At 36.4% G+C, this 17929-nt stretch overlaps 2 protein-coding genes across 3 annotated transcripts in view; one reads left to right on the top strand and one right to left on the bottom strand.

Annotated features, from left to right (window-relative positions):
* The window catches only part of LOC110462692 (retinoblastoma-like protein 1), a 36556-nt gene extending 24218 nt beyond the window's left edge, over positions 1-12338 (top strand). For both annotated transcript variants that reach the window (XM_021516793.1, XM_021516801.1), the window contains 10 exons: positions 386-524; positions 654-880; positions 1498-1647; positions 2092-2271; positions 2717-2788; positions 4236-4362; positions 6173-6318; positions 7426-7485; positions 8042-8200; positions 9511-12338. In XM_021516793.1, the coding sequence (XP_021372468.1) occupies positions 386-524; positions 654-880; positions 1498-1647; positions 2092-2271; positions 2717-2788; positions 4236-4362; positions 6173-6318; positions 7426-7485; positions 8042-8200; positions 9511-9696 (1446 nt within the window). In that variant the 3' untranslated portion in view covers positions 9697-12338. The remainder of the gene's footprint in view (positions 1-385; positions 525-653; positions 881-1497; positions 1648-2091; positions 2272-2716; positions 2789-4235; positions 4363-6172; positions 6319-7425; positions 7486-8041; positions 8201-9510) is intronic.
* Positions 12339-16180: 3842 nt separating this feature from the next.
* Positions 16181-17929, bottom strand: part of LOC110462473 (sodium- and chloride-dependent GABA transporter 2-like) — a 29585-nt gene continuing 27836 nt past the window's right edge. The window contains exon 15 of the mRNA XM_021516431.1: positions 16181-16717. Coding sequence (XP_021372106.1) covers positions 16604-16717 — 114 coding nt within the window. The 3' untranslated portion in view covers positions 16181-16603. The remainder of the gene's footprint in view (positions 16718-17929) is intronic.

Raw genomic sequence — 17929 nt, forward strand, 5'->3', positions numbered from 1 at the left:
ATGTTATATTTTGAGACTGATCATAAAAACAAAATGGATTAAAAGAAGAACTAAACAGATCTTTCTCATATTGCAATGATCGATTCTATTTCTTTCACATTAAGTACTGTACTAGTAAATATGTGAAATGACAAACTCACTTTGAAGGTTGGCTTTCATACACATCAGTATTAAGTTTAGATCAAAAGTTACCTCAAGGTGCATTTACTGTTAACATGACTCGATCAAACAGATTAGAGGAAAGAAGAGAAAAGATCGAACTGACAAAGAACTAATGAAGATGGCACAAAGGTGGGCGCCAAGATCCCTCTGGGATCTCTTGTTTTAAATAATAGGATGAGTTAAAACCACACTGACAAATTTGTAATGCTATGTTTTTGTCAAGGTGATTTTACCAAGCCAGCTGGAATCTGTACAAGTCAACTCTCCAATGGTGCATCCGGCTGTAAAAAGACTGGTGGACGAGGGGCGCAGTGGACAACAGCAGCAGCAGCAGCAGCAACAACCGGTAACAACTATAAGAGGTATAGCATTACATTCACTTCTTCCACAGATTCTTCAGGATATAATTAAGTGTATCAAAATTGTCTAAATCTTACTTCATGTGTGAATTCAGAAGTTTGTATTATAAGCTTTGGTTTGTTGTACTTCAGAATCTCTGCCCTCTCCTCCTGGAGCCACTACGATGGCGAGTGATCGGTTTAGCTCCCCCTCCCCGGGAAGTGCCAAGAGGCGTCTTTTTATTACGAAGCACGCCGTCACCAGCCAAGGTGATGGGGAGAAGTCAGAGACCACCACAACCGTCACCACTTCCACCTCATCTACAGTGCCTACACAGATCATAGCATTCCAGCAAGCACAGACTGAGGATGGCCGACATGTAATTAAGATTTCAATGTTAGGACTGTTGACCACATGTTAAATTCAGTATCCCAGTTAAGCTGCAAATTGTCAAATATTTCCTAGCTTGTACTAGAGGCTAACATTACAATAAGGGTGTTGTGTTTTTAGGGCAATATGCATGTCCTTTGTTATCATTTATGGTTTATTGGTCCCCTACCGGTGAAATCGGGGGGACTATCGGTTTTGTCTGCGTCTGTACGTAACCTTTGGTAAAGGTTTTTGTTAAAAGTTTTGTAATGGCTTACCATTCTCTTAATGATGATGTTAGGATGACGATTCTTTACATAGAGGATCTATAGGGGTCTAGCATTAATGTTGTTAAGTCTGTTGGGGGCGCCGGTAGGGGGCTTGTATTGATTCATCAATATTCGTTGTATATAACAATCTCTTATTGTCGATAGCTGCTTATTTTATGTTAAAATAGTATTTTTGAATTTATTGAAGCAAAATTGAAAAATAACTTAACAGATTTGTGGGATATTTTTGAAATGTGAAGACCGGACCTTATTTAGATAATATCCTCGATTGTATCAGATTGTTATGTGTCTAGAAACAGTACTAAAATCATAGTGACGAGGACCTTGTCTTTTGCAGGTGCTGATACCAGTACATACAATCTTGTCCCAGAAACAATCTAATGCCGGTACTACAACTACCACCACCACCACCACCACCTCCATCTCCTCCTCACAGCCGGCAAACAAACCCAAGAAAACTGGCTCTCTTGCACTCTTCTTTAGAAAGGTTGGTAATGCTTTTTAGAACCATATGCATTGTATTATTTTTGTGATTGAGTTAACCATAAGAAATCAGGGCCCATATTCATGAAACCCTTTCTTATGCTCGAGCATGGATTCTGTTGCTCAAACCAATTTTCTTGTTACTCAATTAATCATGTCAAACGATCAAAAAGTCGAATGTTAACATTGAAAACAGTATTTGGCTATAAGTTGCTTAAAATGTTTTCCAAATCGTTGACAATCTAAGATTTTATTATTCATTTATAGCCAGAACAAAAAATTAGGCTTGAACACAAAATTTATGATTGAGCATGGGAACTGTTTCATAAATTCTTTCGATTAGGTGATGTTGATTAAGTGATTTGTGATAATTTTCTTGCAAAGATCTGCTTAATTTACTATGTTAAAATGTAATGTTGGTTTAAAATTTGCAAAAATTAATTTGTAGATGTACCACTTGGCCAGTGTGAGGCTGAGAGATCTATGTGATCGCCTACAAGTAGACGACGAAGATCTCCGACAGAAGATGTGGACCTGTTTTGAGCACACGCTTGTCCACCATACAGATTTAATGATGGACCGACACATCGACCAGATGATCATGTGTGCAATATATGTGATGGCCAAGGTGAGGCGACACACATCAGTTATATGGTCTGCCTCGAGCTGCAATTCAAAACTTTGATCCCATTTACTTGATACCTTATTGAAGAGAGGTGAAACTTACCTTAGGTCCATTTGTTTAATAATTTCATGTTACATTGAAGAGGTAAGATTTAACCTTGATCAAATTTACTTGTAAGCTATTAAACAGCATGATATAAAATTGTATTTGTGAAACCAGTCTAAAGATTAGTCTTCCCGTCAGAAAGTAAAGGGCAGCATTAATGTCGGGTGTCTCTAAGCTCTGCTTCATTGTATTGTTATCTGTTGAGCTGTGATCTACAAAATGTTGTAATGCAGGATAAAATGATGCAAAGTACAAAACTGTTTGGTCTATAAATGCAGGTTTAAGAAAGTTTCAAATTGTGTGGAGAGAAATTGTTAAATATTTACTTGTCTTTTCTTTGCAGGTGACCGATCACCCTCAGTCTTTCCAAAATATCATGAAGTGCTATAGACTTCAACCCCAGGCACAAAGTCATGTAAGTAATAATGATACAAATTTTGTGAAGCACCTTTTTAGGTCACCTGAGCTTTATTTTTTGGGTCGATCAGAAATCCAATATGGCCGCCACGGCCGCCATTTTGAAAAACTATTTCAAACTTTAAGTCAAGTTTTGCTGGGCCGATTGAACTGAAACTTTGTAGGAATGATCGACTCATGGTGCTGACAAAGTGTTGTAATTTTCGGGTCGACCAGAAATCCAATATGGGCACCACGGCCGCCATTTTGAAAAACTATTTCAAACTTTAAGTCAAGTTTTGCTGGGCCAATTGAACTGAAACTTTGTAGGAATGTTCGGCTCATGGTCCTGACAAAGTGTTGTTATTTTTTGGGTCGATCAGAATTTCAATATGGCCGCTGCAGCCGCCATTTTGAAAAAACTATTTCAAACTTAAAACAAGTTCTAATAGGCCAATTTAACTGAAACTCAGTCTAGGAATGATCAGCTCATGGTCCTGACAAACTTAAGTTAACGTTATACTTAACTATTTTGTACTCAAATTGGTACATATTTCAACAACAAAAATAAATACTGTAGGACTCAGGTGACCGTTTAGGCCCATGGGACTCTTGTTAATTTATAAAATATTCTTTGAGCACTTCACTCAGGATATTTTATTTTGATATATATCCTTGCAGCATAGGACAAATCAGAGATAGATTCCTGGCAATAATACTTAAATATTCCACTTGATCTGTTAAAAAATTACTTTAGATGTAACATTTACCTCCCCTTGAACAATATTGGTGCTCCATATCATATTATAATACCTGGCATAATATCACAGGTATTGAAATTGAATTCCTCTAGCATAGATCTAAAACCAAAAGATCTATAAATAATAAAGTAAAGCATAGATCTAAAACCAAAAGATCTATAAATAATAAAGTAAAGCAAAAATATTCCAAGTAATACACAGTGTAGAAATACATAATGAAACATCAGCAGTTCTTCATGGAGTATTAAGGACAGATTTTCAAGGATTTCAAATATTTCTGTAAAACAGCTAATGATCGTCATGTCTACAAACAGGTTGAGATCAGTTTGTCGCTTTCTGTACGTGACATGTATTTTGAAAACATGTATATGTGATTAGTCTTGTAGGAACATATGGTAGTAAATTCTCTGGAGTACATATTTTGACTAGGGACCTGGAAAAGGTATGCAAGAGGTTTGTACTAAAGACAGAATTTGACTGGTAGACAGTGTGTGAATTTCAGGCTAGGTACTAGGTGGTCTCGTTTCTCTGTACACGCAACGAAACAGGAAGCTGTTCTTTCTAAGGGGGAAGAGGGTTGGGACATATTGTTCTTTTATTATTTCTTTGTATCAGTCTTACTGGATCTGACTTTTTCTGTTTTTCTTGTCAGTCTGTCTTTTTGTACTACTTGTTTGTGACTTGTATATGGTTGTTTACTAACAGGTGTATCGCAGTGTGCTGATCAGTGGGAGACGGAGACGAACCTCGGGCAGCAGTGATAGCAGTAAAAATGGAACCAGCGGCTCGTCCTCACCAGTTCCAGAAATCAAGGAAGAAGTGACCACAAAAAGTAAAGATATTTACTGTACATCATTTGAAAAAGATTAAATGTTAAAGAATAATCATTCATGTATCATTCCTTTTTTTGTGTGAAAATAATCAGCTAGAAGATTGAACTGAGTTATATCATATGAATTGCATATTGAACTTTTATCTATCAGCAGTATTTTTACACTAGCATTAGTCTGATGGCCAAGACCTTTTCTTGGTAACCTAAATATCTCTACCATTATGTATTTACATCTCTTCCTTCTTCATCTTAATAAACTATGTACAGTCGAACCTCGTTATCTCGAAGTCGACGGGGTCGTGGGAAAACTTAGAGTTATCCGAGTATTCGAGTTATGCGGGTTCATAGATTTGGTATGAAATTTGCTGTTGGGACTTATCACTAGCAGTTGTTGGTTTTATTAATAGTTAATGCTTTTAATCAATCGATAAATGATATACGTAATCAATATAACAAATACAGCTATGTAATTTTACAAGAAACACGCTTACAAAAATAGATAAAGTTATTTCAGAAAAACGTACTTTCGTTTTTAAACGCGATCAATATGGTTGGACCATTTTGTGGATTCGTTATTAAATATGGACGGGCCTAGTGATTAAATGTTGTTTTTTGCTAGTATAGATCTTGGCAAATCTTTCCAGGTCTGCATTTGTATTTATAAGTCCCTCAAGTTTTACTTATGAAGTGTTACATTTCAAACCGAACTATCCCGCTGTCTCTGATCTCGTAGTTTACAATGCGGAAATGAAAGTGCGCAAGTCTAACACAAATCACTGTAATGGAGCGTACGCATAGTTGATTCTGTAAATGAAAACACACAAACAAATTATATCGTACATGTGACACATTGATTCATTAAAGCCAAATATGACCCCTGACAACTCCTCAACTCGATGCAATCAACAGCAATTATCGTTTTGTTCTTAAATCTATCGATCGACTTTCAAAGCCATACTGGCTCCTGTTAAAAAAATGAACCCATAAAGCTGTCCTAGGTTGTGATTTTAACTGTGGAACTCTTTTATGCATGACCACGCTTTGTGACCAATTTTCCGGTTTGCACTGTCGTCTGTTTAGGTGTACAAATCATTAAACGGACTCGCAGGAAGTACAGATTACTGTTGATCAACATTGATGCATTTTGTTTTTATTTATGAATAACATGGTTTTGACAGTCCGTAAACTTTACAGTTCTAAGCTTTATCGTAAATTCTTTTTTACTGATTTCATTCTAGTCTACTTACGAAAGATGTTCATAAACACGGAATGGCGAAATGTCGTACTTTTGCGTTTTATATGTATCACAGAATTAACAAGTGACAAAATGAAATTTGGATACCACGTTGGATTGACGCTATTGAAACCAATATTTTACTTCGAGGTAGCCGAGTTTTTCGACTTTTCATGGTTCGAATTATCAGAGTTTTATTTAGTAAGATAAAGAACAGATTTGGCCGGGACCGGAAAGATACTTCGAGATAAACGGGGTCTTCGAGTTAAAAGAGTTCGAGATAACGAGGTTCGACTGTATATGAATTAGCACATACACATGCAAAAAATGTCCAGCGGATCAATACATGTTAGCTATGAGTAATTTGTTGCTGCCAGTAAAAATGTTCCTACAGAATAAATGCTTGAATATTTGTTGCTAGTTGTGCTCTACAAAATGGCAGGTATCCCACAAGACTTTTAAGGGGTCATCTAAACACACTACAAAAAGCTCTAGTCACCACTAATAGAAAATCAAGATGTTCTGCATGGAGTGATGAAAGTTTTAACTATTCTTCTTTGTGAATATTTGTCACAGGAAAATCTGGCGAAATACGGTCATCAAGTACCTTGCCTGTACCTCACCCAAGTAGCCACCCTCCCACACCTACACGCTTACTCTCGACAGGGCCAGGCTTTGACTTAGGGGAGGAGCGAGGAGATCTCATCATGTTCTACAACATGGTAAGTTGTTAGCCAACACATGAAGGAAACAACAATAGAGCAAAGTAAGGGAGATTGAGAGGAATGATTTCTTAAAGTATTTACTACAACATCCAAAGTAAGGGAGATTGAGAGGAATGATTCCTTAAAGTATTTACTAAATTCAACATCCAAACAGCCCATGAAGACATTTAAAAAAGAATATTGCCTTTTGCTGTCTAGAGAAAGAAGATTAAAATGATTGCCCAGGGGCCTGTGCATGATACTTGTCACAAGTATGGGGTGAGCTTATTACCGAAAATGAATCTAAGTTTTATCGGTCGTAGGCCCAGACTGGACATCTTCGTCTGCCATTTTAGTTTCGGATATCACGGCTTACCAACTCGTAACTAGTAGTAGTTTGTTTTATAAATATATATGGTACATAACTGTTACGTGTCATATTGTAAATAAAATAGATATATATGGGAACTGTCCATTCAAGATGGTTGACCAATAATAGCTTGGAAGTAAATCACATGTAAAACTGAACGATTTAGAATGAAATGATGATAAATGAAGAGAAATCAAGTTCAATTCTTTATTATTGCACGTAGCACAACAACATACAATATTAGTAATGATCAGTTTTTCCTTATCAGTTAAAACATTGGAGTACTAATATTAAAACTTAGTTTTACACTTGTATTGAATAACACGAATCCGTAGTTTTGAATATTCAAAATATTATTGGCAAGCCCACGGAATTAGATTTATTGATGTCTGTACACTTGGTATGCCTAAAGCTGGGCTGCTTCACAAAATTTATGTAAAATCACTGAGCGCTTATCGCGCGCATATATTAAATACAAACTTTCTGAAAGACGCTGATTATCACAGTAAGTTAAATAAGTCATTTCCACAGCCTATTCACAAGTAATAAGGGTTGGAAAAGGCTGGTACAAAAAAACATGACAAACCACACCGTCAGTCTATGTTTTGTATTTCTATTTACTTCCCCTGATAATGGTGGCATATGACTTGGAACAATAGTAATATATATTTTGACATCTGTTGATGGTGTAAAAAGGCCTCTGCTTTGTTATGATTTTGGAAATTTTGTGTTAAACATTTTGTATTATATTTCAGGTTTATGTGGGAAGCATGAAGAAATTTGCCATGAAGTTTTCTTCACAAAGTCATTCTGAGGTTTGTCAAAGGAGCGATATTCTAGTTTCTGAATCAACATATATCTAAAATTAGTTAAATGATAACAGAATCTGTTTAAGGATTTGGCAGATCAAGAACAAGCTGATACTTCAATTAAGCTTTTGTATATGGGATCTTGCACGAGTTTCCATTTCATATGAGATTTATAAAAGAGTTCTTCAATTTAGTGATCCTCTGGCGAGCTAAAATGAAAAATTTGTAACAAGTTTCATAAATTTCATATGAAATGAAAACGAGTGTAAAATCGTTTTCATCTCGTATTCAAGATTTGTGGCATTTATTCAAGTTAAACGACAATTTTCATGCAACCGTGAAATGTAAAAAGACACCATTTTGAATCCAGTGCATAAGTCTGTGACGTCATGTACTTGTCCTAGCCGTGGCATCACAATTGAAACAATTGAAACTTGCAACCAATCACAGGTCTGATAGGTCATATTACATGGGTTAATATTCACTGGATAACACAGTACATTGTGTGATAAATAGAGATATTCTTGTTTAAGTCTGAAGTGATGATTTGTCTTTGTGACAGGACTGTCCACCACTGTCACCTCTGCCGATGTCCAAGGTCCACCCTTCATCTCCACGACGGGTGTCTGGTAACCACTGTGTGTATATATCCCCCCACAAACTCACCAACAGTTTGCCCAGTGAGAGGATGTTATACTGCTTTCAGAGGAGTCCAGCAAAGGTTTGTAGGGTCCTGCATCAGCATATTTATATTTCAGAAAGTTGAAGTGAGCTTATACTGTGGCATGTTTGTCCATCCCTACTCATTTAGAACTGTTGTGTAAATATGTAGTTTTGGAACATTTGAATTTGAATAAAGTTGATAGCCTAGAATTATGATACTACAGGAATACAATACAAGTTTTGTAAACAAAAAGTAACACTGTAAAAGTATCCTTTTTTCAAGGTCACTACTTTTCATTCAAATACATTTTGCATTCCAATGAGTTTATTTTTTTGCTGAAATACCCAGGTAAATGGTATTGATTGATTGATTGATAGGTTTTACGTCCGCTTCACTACCGCGTATTGGTAAATGGTATCGGCTCTCTGGTTTTTATACGCCCGTCAAATTTGAGGGGAGTATTATGGTATACCGTTGTCCGGCCAGCCGGCGTACACTTTTGTTTGTCCGGCAATCTCCTTTTCAACGAATCTCTTTGAAACTTAGTAAGCTAAATAATCATGATATGAAGTTGTGTCTCCTTTAAAAGAATTTTGATTCAACAATTTTATTACTCTTTGTTCATTTCAGTATTTGATTTTTGTCAGGAGATCTCCTACATTTTTTTGACAGATTTCTTTGAAACTTAGTAGGCTAAATAATCATGATATTTTGTTGTGTTTCCTTGAAAAGAATTTTAATTCAACAATTTTTGCAAAAGTAATTGCCCTTTGTTCATTTCAGTATTTGATTTTTTTAACCAGAGTTTTTCTCCTACATTTTTATAGCATGTCAGCTAACCACTCTTTGAATGATGCAGATCTTATTTCAATGTAAGAAAGTATATAACACTATATGGCATTCGACGGGCGTATATTGTTCCGCCCCGCGGTACTCTTGTTATTCAGTTAAGCATTCAGTTATGATTGGTTCACCAAGAACTAGTAAATTCTTAAATAACTGTATTATGCTTTAATGTAGGCATACATATGGGATATCTCCAGATTGGGTATAGTTGTTGTATAATATCAAGGGTCATGCCAAATTTGACGGTGGATGGAATCTGCGTAATGTCATGTTGTTGCAGATTTTCCTTAATTCTGTCTTTGATTCTGATTGGTTGATGCTCTCAAAACCTACATGTTGGTACAATCAGTTGAATATCACCGTGGAGCTCATAAATTCCACTACATTTCTTATGTTGTCCTTCAAAAAGTGGTTTTGATTTTGTTTAAATGTCCATTTAAATCTTACTTTTTTAGTCGATGTAGGCAAAGGGCAATATGTATTGAAATTCAAAATTTTGACTGTCTTCATTATTTCCACAGGACTTGCGTGCAATAAACAGAATGATAAAGATGAAAGAGAAGAATACATCTTTCCTCGGCAAGAGAATTCTTAATGTTGATAAAGACAATGAAGGACCTAGTCCAGCCAAACAGATGTATCAGGGTATCTCGTTAATGCGACGTCTTCAGAACCTCAACAGTGACCGACAGGAAAATGCCCAGTGATCTACTGCAGTAGACTGACAGGAGAACGCCCAGTGACCTACTGCAGTAGACTGACCGGAGAACGCCCAGTGACCTACCGCAGTAGACTGACAGGAGATTGCCCAGTGACCTACCGCAGTAGACTGACCGGAGAACGCCCAGTGACCTACCGTAGTAGATTGACGGGAGAACGCCCAGTGACCTACCGCCGCAGACTGACAGAAAAATGCCTATTGGGGAAGGAGAAAGTGCTGTGATGATCACAAATTGGACACAAGCAGATGTTGCTTTGTCTTCTGGTGAATATTGCTGTTCTGTAATCTCCTTTTCTGTTCGAATTGTCAATTCACAGTCTCTCATTCCTGATATTTCTGAGAAGGAATTGTGTCGAGGACAGAAATAGTGACAGAACACTTTAAACTATTAGAATATCTCTATTTTTCCTCCAGATATTAGATGCCAATCTGGAGGAAGAATTTGGTGAAGTACTCACAAAAGTAGTACTCCAATTTGATCAAAATTGTAAATCGCATCAGTGTTAAGCAGACCTGCTATAGATCTGATTTTGTTTATAGTGGGGACGGTATTCTTTTGTTTAAATTCAATGAAATTTTCTTCTAACAATTATTTTTCTGATGAAATTACATCTTCCCTTGGTCATATTGATGTCGACCATGATCCTTTCCGACAATGCTCCGGTCCTTAACTTGGAGGATCGTTCAATCTGTCCTTAAGTGTAAGGATTTGTCCAACTTTAGGAGGTATCAAGGTTTTTTTCTGATTTGCATGATCAGTATATTTGTTTTATTGTGGTATGTTCTCCTATTTTGATCTCTTTTATTGACCATTATTTTGTGGTTGTTATAATTTGTAGATGTATATATGTAAAAATGAAATTTTGTACATATCTGACCTGTACATTTTGATGACTGACTATATATATATTTACACACACAATCCCTTTAAACTAGTGTGGTGCAAGATGCACAATGACTGTGATATAAACTAAAATTTTAATGGGAGTTTTGATAATGATATATTGTATAATTTAATTTTTAAGAATTCACTTATTGAACTACGTACTGAAGACGTGTTTGTAGATTTATATACATTTACTTGACCACTGGATGGCAAGTGAGCGAATCCGAGAGTGACGAAGCTTACTCAAAATTGTAAATAGTCTAGGGTACCACCCTATATCCAAGAAAGGTATAGGTAAGTGGTTCAAGTTTAATTTTATTTTTTAAGAGATTATTGTTTAGAGGACAGTGCAAGTATAGTGTACTTCCATACCATGTCTGATGATGTCAATGATGCATTTAAGTCCAACTTTAAAAAAGAAAAAATCTAATTTGTTGTCCAATATGAAGCTCAAATATCTCATTTAGTAATTGAAAGACGGAAAAAATTCAACGTTTGTAGGTATTTTGCTCACATCTTGTTTTCTTTAAGGGGATGATTGATAATAGTATGCATTTTTTTAAACGTGTGCAATATATTTGAAAATACGAATGGTTTTGATTTGATTCATTGTGCAGCTGAATGGAATATGCATGCTAAAAACACAAATAACAGGAAACAGTTGGAGGTAAAAAATACATTGATGAATAGAATAATCCTCCAATTGTATATATATTTGTATCAAAACCTGTTTTTTGACTGGAGATATGTCAAATAATTATAAATTACGTATTAATTATCACTTTGTGTACTGCTTTCGGTGTACATCCGATACCTGTTTTTATACCTGGGTAGCAAGTCTATCTCATGTCCAATGCCAGGGAATGAACTCTTTTATACTTGATATTCTACAGCAGTAAGAACGCTTTTTAAGAACCAGTTTGTTTTATTTTGATAATTTTAAAATACATGTATAGTGCTTTTACACTTTATTTGAAGAGAAAAGAATTCTCTTCTTATCGGTATGTATTATAGATAATGAAAATTGTTATGATAGGGCTTCTTGGATTACATTAACACGATCTATTGGTTGACCTTTTCAGTAAATAACTTCAGACAGATATTCATTGTTTAGTATTTTCTAGAGTTTATACATATAATTCTTCCAAATTTCTGAAGTTAAATGTGATTTGAATGAAATAATAGGCCTTCTACTGGATAAGGATGTTGGTCTTTGCACCTGCGAATTTCACGGAAGAATCTTTAGTTGCCTAGTGTTAGACGCTATTGTCATGCACATCGCCCCAGCAAAGTGGAAACACTTGAATAGACACACTCAAAAGGAAAGTTTGAAAAACGGAAATTTGTATTGATTTAATTTGGAAGACTTTTCTGTAAAACTTCCAGACTAACACACGCGCTGTACACTTTACGTTACTCACAGAGCTTAATCATGTAAAACACCTACATTGATATAATTTCTTGATGTATGTAGTAGGTTTAAGTTTACAAGACAGACTTAACAAAGTCCATGTTCACTGAAGTTCTGTCGACTATTTCTTCACTTTTGTGACCTTGGTTTCAGGTCTTTCTATTTTTGATCATGTTTTTAATGTTGCCAAATAATACATGCCACTTTGTTTTACTGTACATAGTTTGTGTTGGTAAAATAGTATACAGGAAATTGTATGGAAGGCTCTATTGAATTGTGAAACAAAATGATGATATTGTAGTCAAAAATAAAAATATGTTTCAACATCTATTGATAGGTTTTATGTGTTGATTCTTATCTATATATTAAGATAGATGTACATGATCAGGAAATTGTCACAATATAGCTGAGTCTAGTTTGTAACAGTCTCCTGTCGATCGGACTGTTCACACATGTTTGAGGAGGTGTGACGAGGTGTGACGAGCTCGTATCCGAATCTTTATAATTCCAGGCTCTTCTCTGAAACATCGGCTCATACTGACCATACTCGGACAGGTGTTCAGCAGTGTAGGACTTGGCCTCCTTTTCTTCGGTACACTCCCCTTGTGAGGTCTAACAGTTCCTCCTCTGACAGTTTTGGAGATTCAGTGTCATCAAGGGATTTCCAGATCACTCTTTTCTTGGCCCATCTATTGAGATCAGTTTTGGTTTTTAGTGAGTTTGGGGCCTTTGACAAAGATATCTTCCTCAGCGGTGATGTCATCAGTGGGTAAGGTGGTCAGAAAGCGTTACAAAAGGCACATACGATCCTTGCATATGCTCCTATAGAAGGAATCTGACTGTTTGGTATGGTGTTTGCCAGTGCCCTCCATTTTTAGCTCACGTTGAGCCATACCTGTCGTCTGTCCATATGTCAACAATTTCTTTAAACGACTACTTCTTAACCACTGATTGGAATTTAACGAAATTTGACTGGAAGCATCACTTGGTGGTAGGGATTCAAAATTGTACAAAAAGTTGGGCTGACCCCCCGCAGGAGCTGAGAGGCTGGGCCAAAAGGGGGGCAATTTGGCTTTATTGCTTTAAGCGACTTCTTCTCTGGAACCAAATGATGGATATCAACAATATTTGACTGGTACCATCCCTAGGTGGTGGGGATTCAAAATTGTACAAATGGTTAGGCTAAGGGGCGGGACCAATTGGGGGCAATTTGGCTATATTGCTACAAACGACTTCTTCTGTAGAACTATGCACTGGATATCAATCATATTTGATCAAAAGCATTCATGGGAGGCAGGGATTCAAAATTGTACAAATGGTGAGGCTGACCCCTCAGGGGCGGGGCCAAAAAGGATTATTTGGCTATGTTGCTTTAAGCGACTTCTTCTGTGGTACAAAGTGTTGGATATCCACAATATTTGACTGGAAGCATCCCTAGGTGGTGGGGATTCAAAATTGTACAAATGGTTGGGCTGAGGGGCAGGGCCTAAAGGGGTCAATTTGGCTATATTGTTATAAAAGACTTCTTCTGTAGAACTATGCCATGGATATTGATAATACTTGGTTGGAAGCATTCATGGAAGGCAGGGATTCAAAATTGTACAAATGGTGGGGCTCTCCCCCCCCCCNGGCTAAGGGGTGGGGTCAAAAGAAGTTGATTACTTGGAAATGGCTGAGATCCCCACCGTATAACCATATATACAATTGCTGAGTATAAAGAGAAGAATGCACATTTGCTTCCATGATAGCTTTTGGGTCTGGCCCCACCCTTGGAGACAAAGTCCCTGGGTCATAACTTTGAAACGGTTGAGATCCCCTCCCCAAAACTATATATACAAATGCTGGGCATAAAGAGACAAATGCAGTCATGATATTGGAATAGACCCTGGGGTCTGACCGAACCCCTAGGGACCTGTTTTCTTAGTCACAGCTTGGAAACACTTGTGATCCCAACCCTATAACCATATTGCCCGACCTTGGAGACTTAACCCCTGGAGACTTAACCCCTGGGTCATAACTTCGAAATGGTTAAGATCCCCAACGCAAAACTATATACACAATTGTTGGGCATAAAGAGACGATGCAGTCATGATATTAGAATCGACCCCAGGGTCTGCCCCACCCTTGCAGACTTAACCCCAGGGTAATAACTTTGAAACAGTTGAGATACCCACCCCAAAACTATAAATAGGTAACTCTTCTTCTCAATCAATAGAGGGATTTTGATCAAATTTGTTCTAGAGTATCTTTGGACAAAGGAGCCTCAAGCGGGGCCCAATAGGGGAAATAGAGGAATTTTTTTCTCCTACTATACAAGTGAAGGGATTTAAACCAAATGCAGTCTGAAGCATGCTTAGGGACAAAAGAATCAATTTTGTTTAAACTGAGGTGTGTGGACCCCCTTCTTTGGGGGCAGATGAGTGGGGCCCATTAGGGGAAATAGAAGAAAACATTAAAGATCCTTCTCCTTCTGTACCGTTGAAGGGATTTTAACCTAACCAAATTTGTTCTAGAGAATCTTTGGGCAAAGGGAATTGAATATTTATAAATGGAAGATGTTTCTTTTGCACTCCTTTGATAAACCTGAATGGTACTCAGCAGGTTTTAAATTGAAAAATAAAATACCAGGTGAGCTATTAAGACCCCTGGGCCTCTTGTTTGTGTTTTGGAATACAAGGACTTGAGTGCATCTCCTTGCTCATCACCAAATATTTCCTAACAATACCAATCTATATGAATGTATGTAGATTAAACAGGCTCAGTTAAATATTTTTCTGTACTTAGTCAATTAACTCCTTGGTTAATTCTGAGTAACATTGCTTCAAAGTGTCATAACGAAATGCTCACCTGTGAAAATATACAAATTTGACATTGACCTTTGACCCAGTGACCTTGACCTTTAGTCAATTAACTCCTTGTTTAGTTCCAACCAACTTTGCTTCATAATGTCATAACAAAATGTCCATCAGTGAAAAGATGCAAAATTTGACGTTGACCTTTGAACGTAATGACCTTGACCTTTGACGTCGACTTTTTACCTCAGTGTGTCTCTTTGTTTAGTTCCGACCAACTTTGCTTCATAATGTGATAAAATGCTCATTAGTGAAAGCTACAACATTTGACCTTGACTTTCTTCCTAATGTCTCCCTTGACAATGCCTCACTTTTGGCCATTTGTTGAGCGTTCGCCCCTGTGAGGAAGGCTTTGGGTTCTGTCCCCGGGCCGAGACATACCAAAGTCTTTAAAAATGGTAGTTTATACTACTGCTTAACGCTCAGCAAATAAGGAGTGGGACGACTGGTTCACCCGTTGTCAGTATAATGTGACCGGGTGGGGCGTCCTGCTGGGTGTCTTCGGCAGTATGTTTCAGTGAGGTAGCACTATAAAGCCGGCATCAGTTCTGCGCTATCACAAGGAGACAAACACGAACATATCGCAGCCTCCCAAAAAACACACATACACTACACGCATGCATCTTGCACAAAGGGGAGGCCGTCCTTAAATGACCTTAGCTGTTAATAGGACGTTAAACAAAATCAAACAAACAAACAAACAAAATTGACCTTGACCAGATGACCTTAACCAAATAACCTTAACCTTTGGTCAGTTAACTCCTTGTTTAATTCTGATCAATTTTGCTTCATCATGTCATAACAAAATGTTCATCTGTGAAAAGATTCAAAATTTGAACTGGACCTTTGAACCTAATGACCTTAGATCTTGACTTTTTACATCAGTGTTTTTTTTTGTGAACTGAACATCATGACCAAGTTTCATGTAATTCGGTCGATAAACTCACAGTTATCAGCCAGGAACAAAATTTGTGGACGGACAGACAGAGTGATAACTATAGGTCACCCGTATCTCCGATACGGGGCCCTCATTACACATATACAAAATTATCGTTTAAAAAGTCTCTTGAATAAATCTGTATTTAGAAAGTCCCAGACCAATAAATCTGCCACATCTTGCTATTAAGAGTAAGTGTTCCATATACAATATGCAAATAACAGGGCTATGTTAGCCACGTAACCGGCTACACACTTCCATTGTTTGGATATTGAGATATTTTATCTACAACGTTATAACGGTAATAAGTACATATGTAGTGATATGACGTTTGAGTATTACTTTTGGTAAATATTAAGCTGTATTTGATTATGGTTGATGCTGGATAATCAAGTTGTCCGATTGGCCTGTTACTCTTCAAGATTTTTATTTTTTTTATTTTGTAACCGATCAACAGAAACTACAAAAATAGTTGCAATCTCTAAACGTATAAAGACAGAATCATGGTTTATGAAAAGGGGATGAGGACACCTTGTCCCTGGACAAAACATCGAAAGCATTGACATCCCCACCGTTTAATTGATAATACAAATGCCTGGTATATGGAGACAAAACATTTATTGAAGACTAATTGTTAGGGGTCTTGTCAGTTCTTGCTTTCTGAGAGACAGGGCTCGAAATGAGGCAGTATTTACTATATTTTCATTTTGCTAATATAACTTAATATCAAGATGAATAAGGCAGACATTTTTTTTTGTACTAGAAGTCCTCGCTGTGTTTGTCTGTTACGAAATACACAGAATAAGATCAAATGTTAATGTCCATCAAACCTATCAAATTGCGTTTTTGTGTAAACTCGCCATTGGTGCTGGAGGCGTGCTGTGACCTATCATATACAGGGGTCGATATTGTCTTCAGTCTCTAAAACAACAAAAGGAAACATGTATGACATATGAATGGCGGGTTATATGACAGTTAGCTGAAATTTAAATAATATTTTCGGAATACTAGATAATTACATAAATGTAGTCGACTATATAATTATACAGAAACATCTGTATACAAACCTAAGCTTGTATATGCACGGCGACACTTTTATGCATACTATGGTACCTGATATATGTCACAAAATGAATGTATAAGCACTTTGTAACTGATATATTCAGACACACCTGTAAGCACACTATACTATGCTTATGTATTGACTATGTCATGTACATGTACAAACACATTTTTATACTCGCCTGCATACTCACTATAACATATATATAGATACGCATACATAACAATACTCGCCTGCATACTCACTATAACATATATATAGATACGCATACATAAACATACTCACTATAACATATATATTGATATACATACATAAACATACTCGCCTGCATACTGACTATAACATATACATAGATATACATACATAAACATACTCACTATAACATATATATAGATATACATACATAAACATACTCGCCTGCATACTCACTATAACATATACATAGATATACATACATAAACATACTCGCATGCATACTCACTTTAACATATATATAGATATACATACATAAACATACTCACATGCATACTCACTATAACATATACATAGATATACATACATTAACATACTCGCATGCATACTCACTTTAACATATATATAGATATACATGCATCAACATACTCGCATGCATGCTCACTATAACATATATATAGATATACATACATAAACATACTCACTATAACATATATATAGATATACATACATAACATACTCGCATGCATACTCACTATAACATCTATATAGATATACATACATAAACATACTCGCATGCTTACTCACTATAACATATATATACAGATACGCAGACATTAACATACACGGATGCATACTCACTATAACATATATATATAGATATACATACATAAACATATTCGCCTGCATACTCTCTATAATATATATATAGATACGCATACATAAACATACTCTCTATAACATATATATAGATACGCATACATAACAATACTCGCCTGCATACTCACTATAACATATACATAGATATACATTTATAAACATACTCGCATGCATACTCACTTTAACATATATATAGATATACATGCATCAACATACTC

The sequence above is a fragment of the Mizuhopecten yessoensis genome, unplaced genomic scaffold (genome assembly GCF_002113885.1).
Source record: "Mizuhopecten yessoensis strain PY_sf001 unplaced genomic scaffold, ASM211388v2 scaffold1461, whole genome shotgun sequence".
Classification (NCBI taxonomy): Eukaryota; Metazoa; Mollusca; class Bivalvia; order Pectinida; family Pectinidae; genus Mizuhopecten; species Mizuhopecten yessoensis.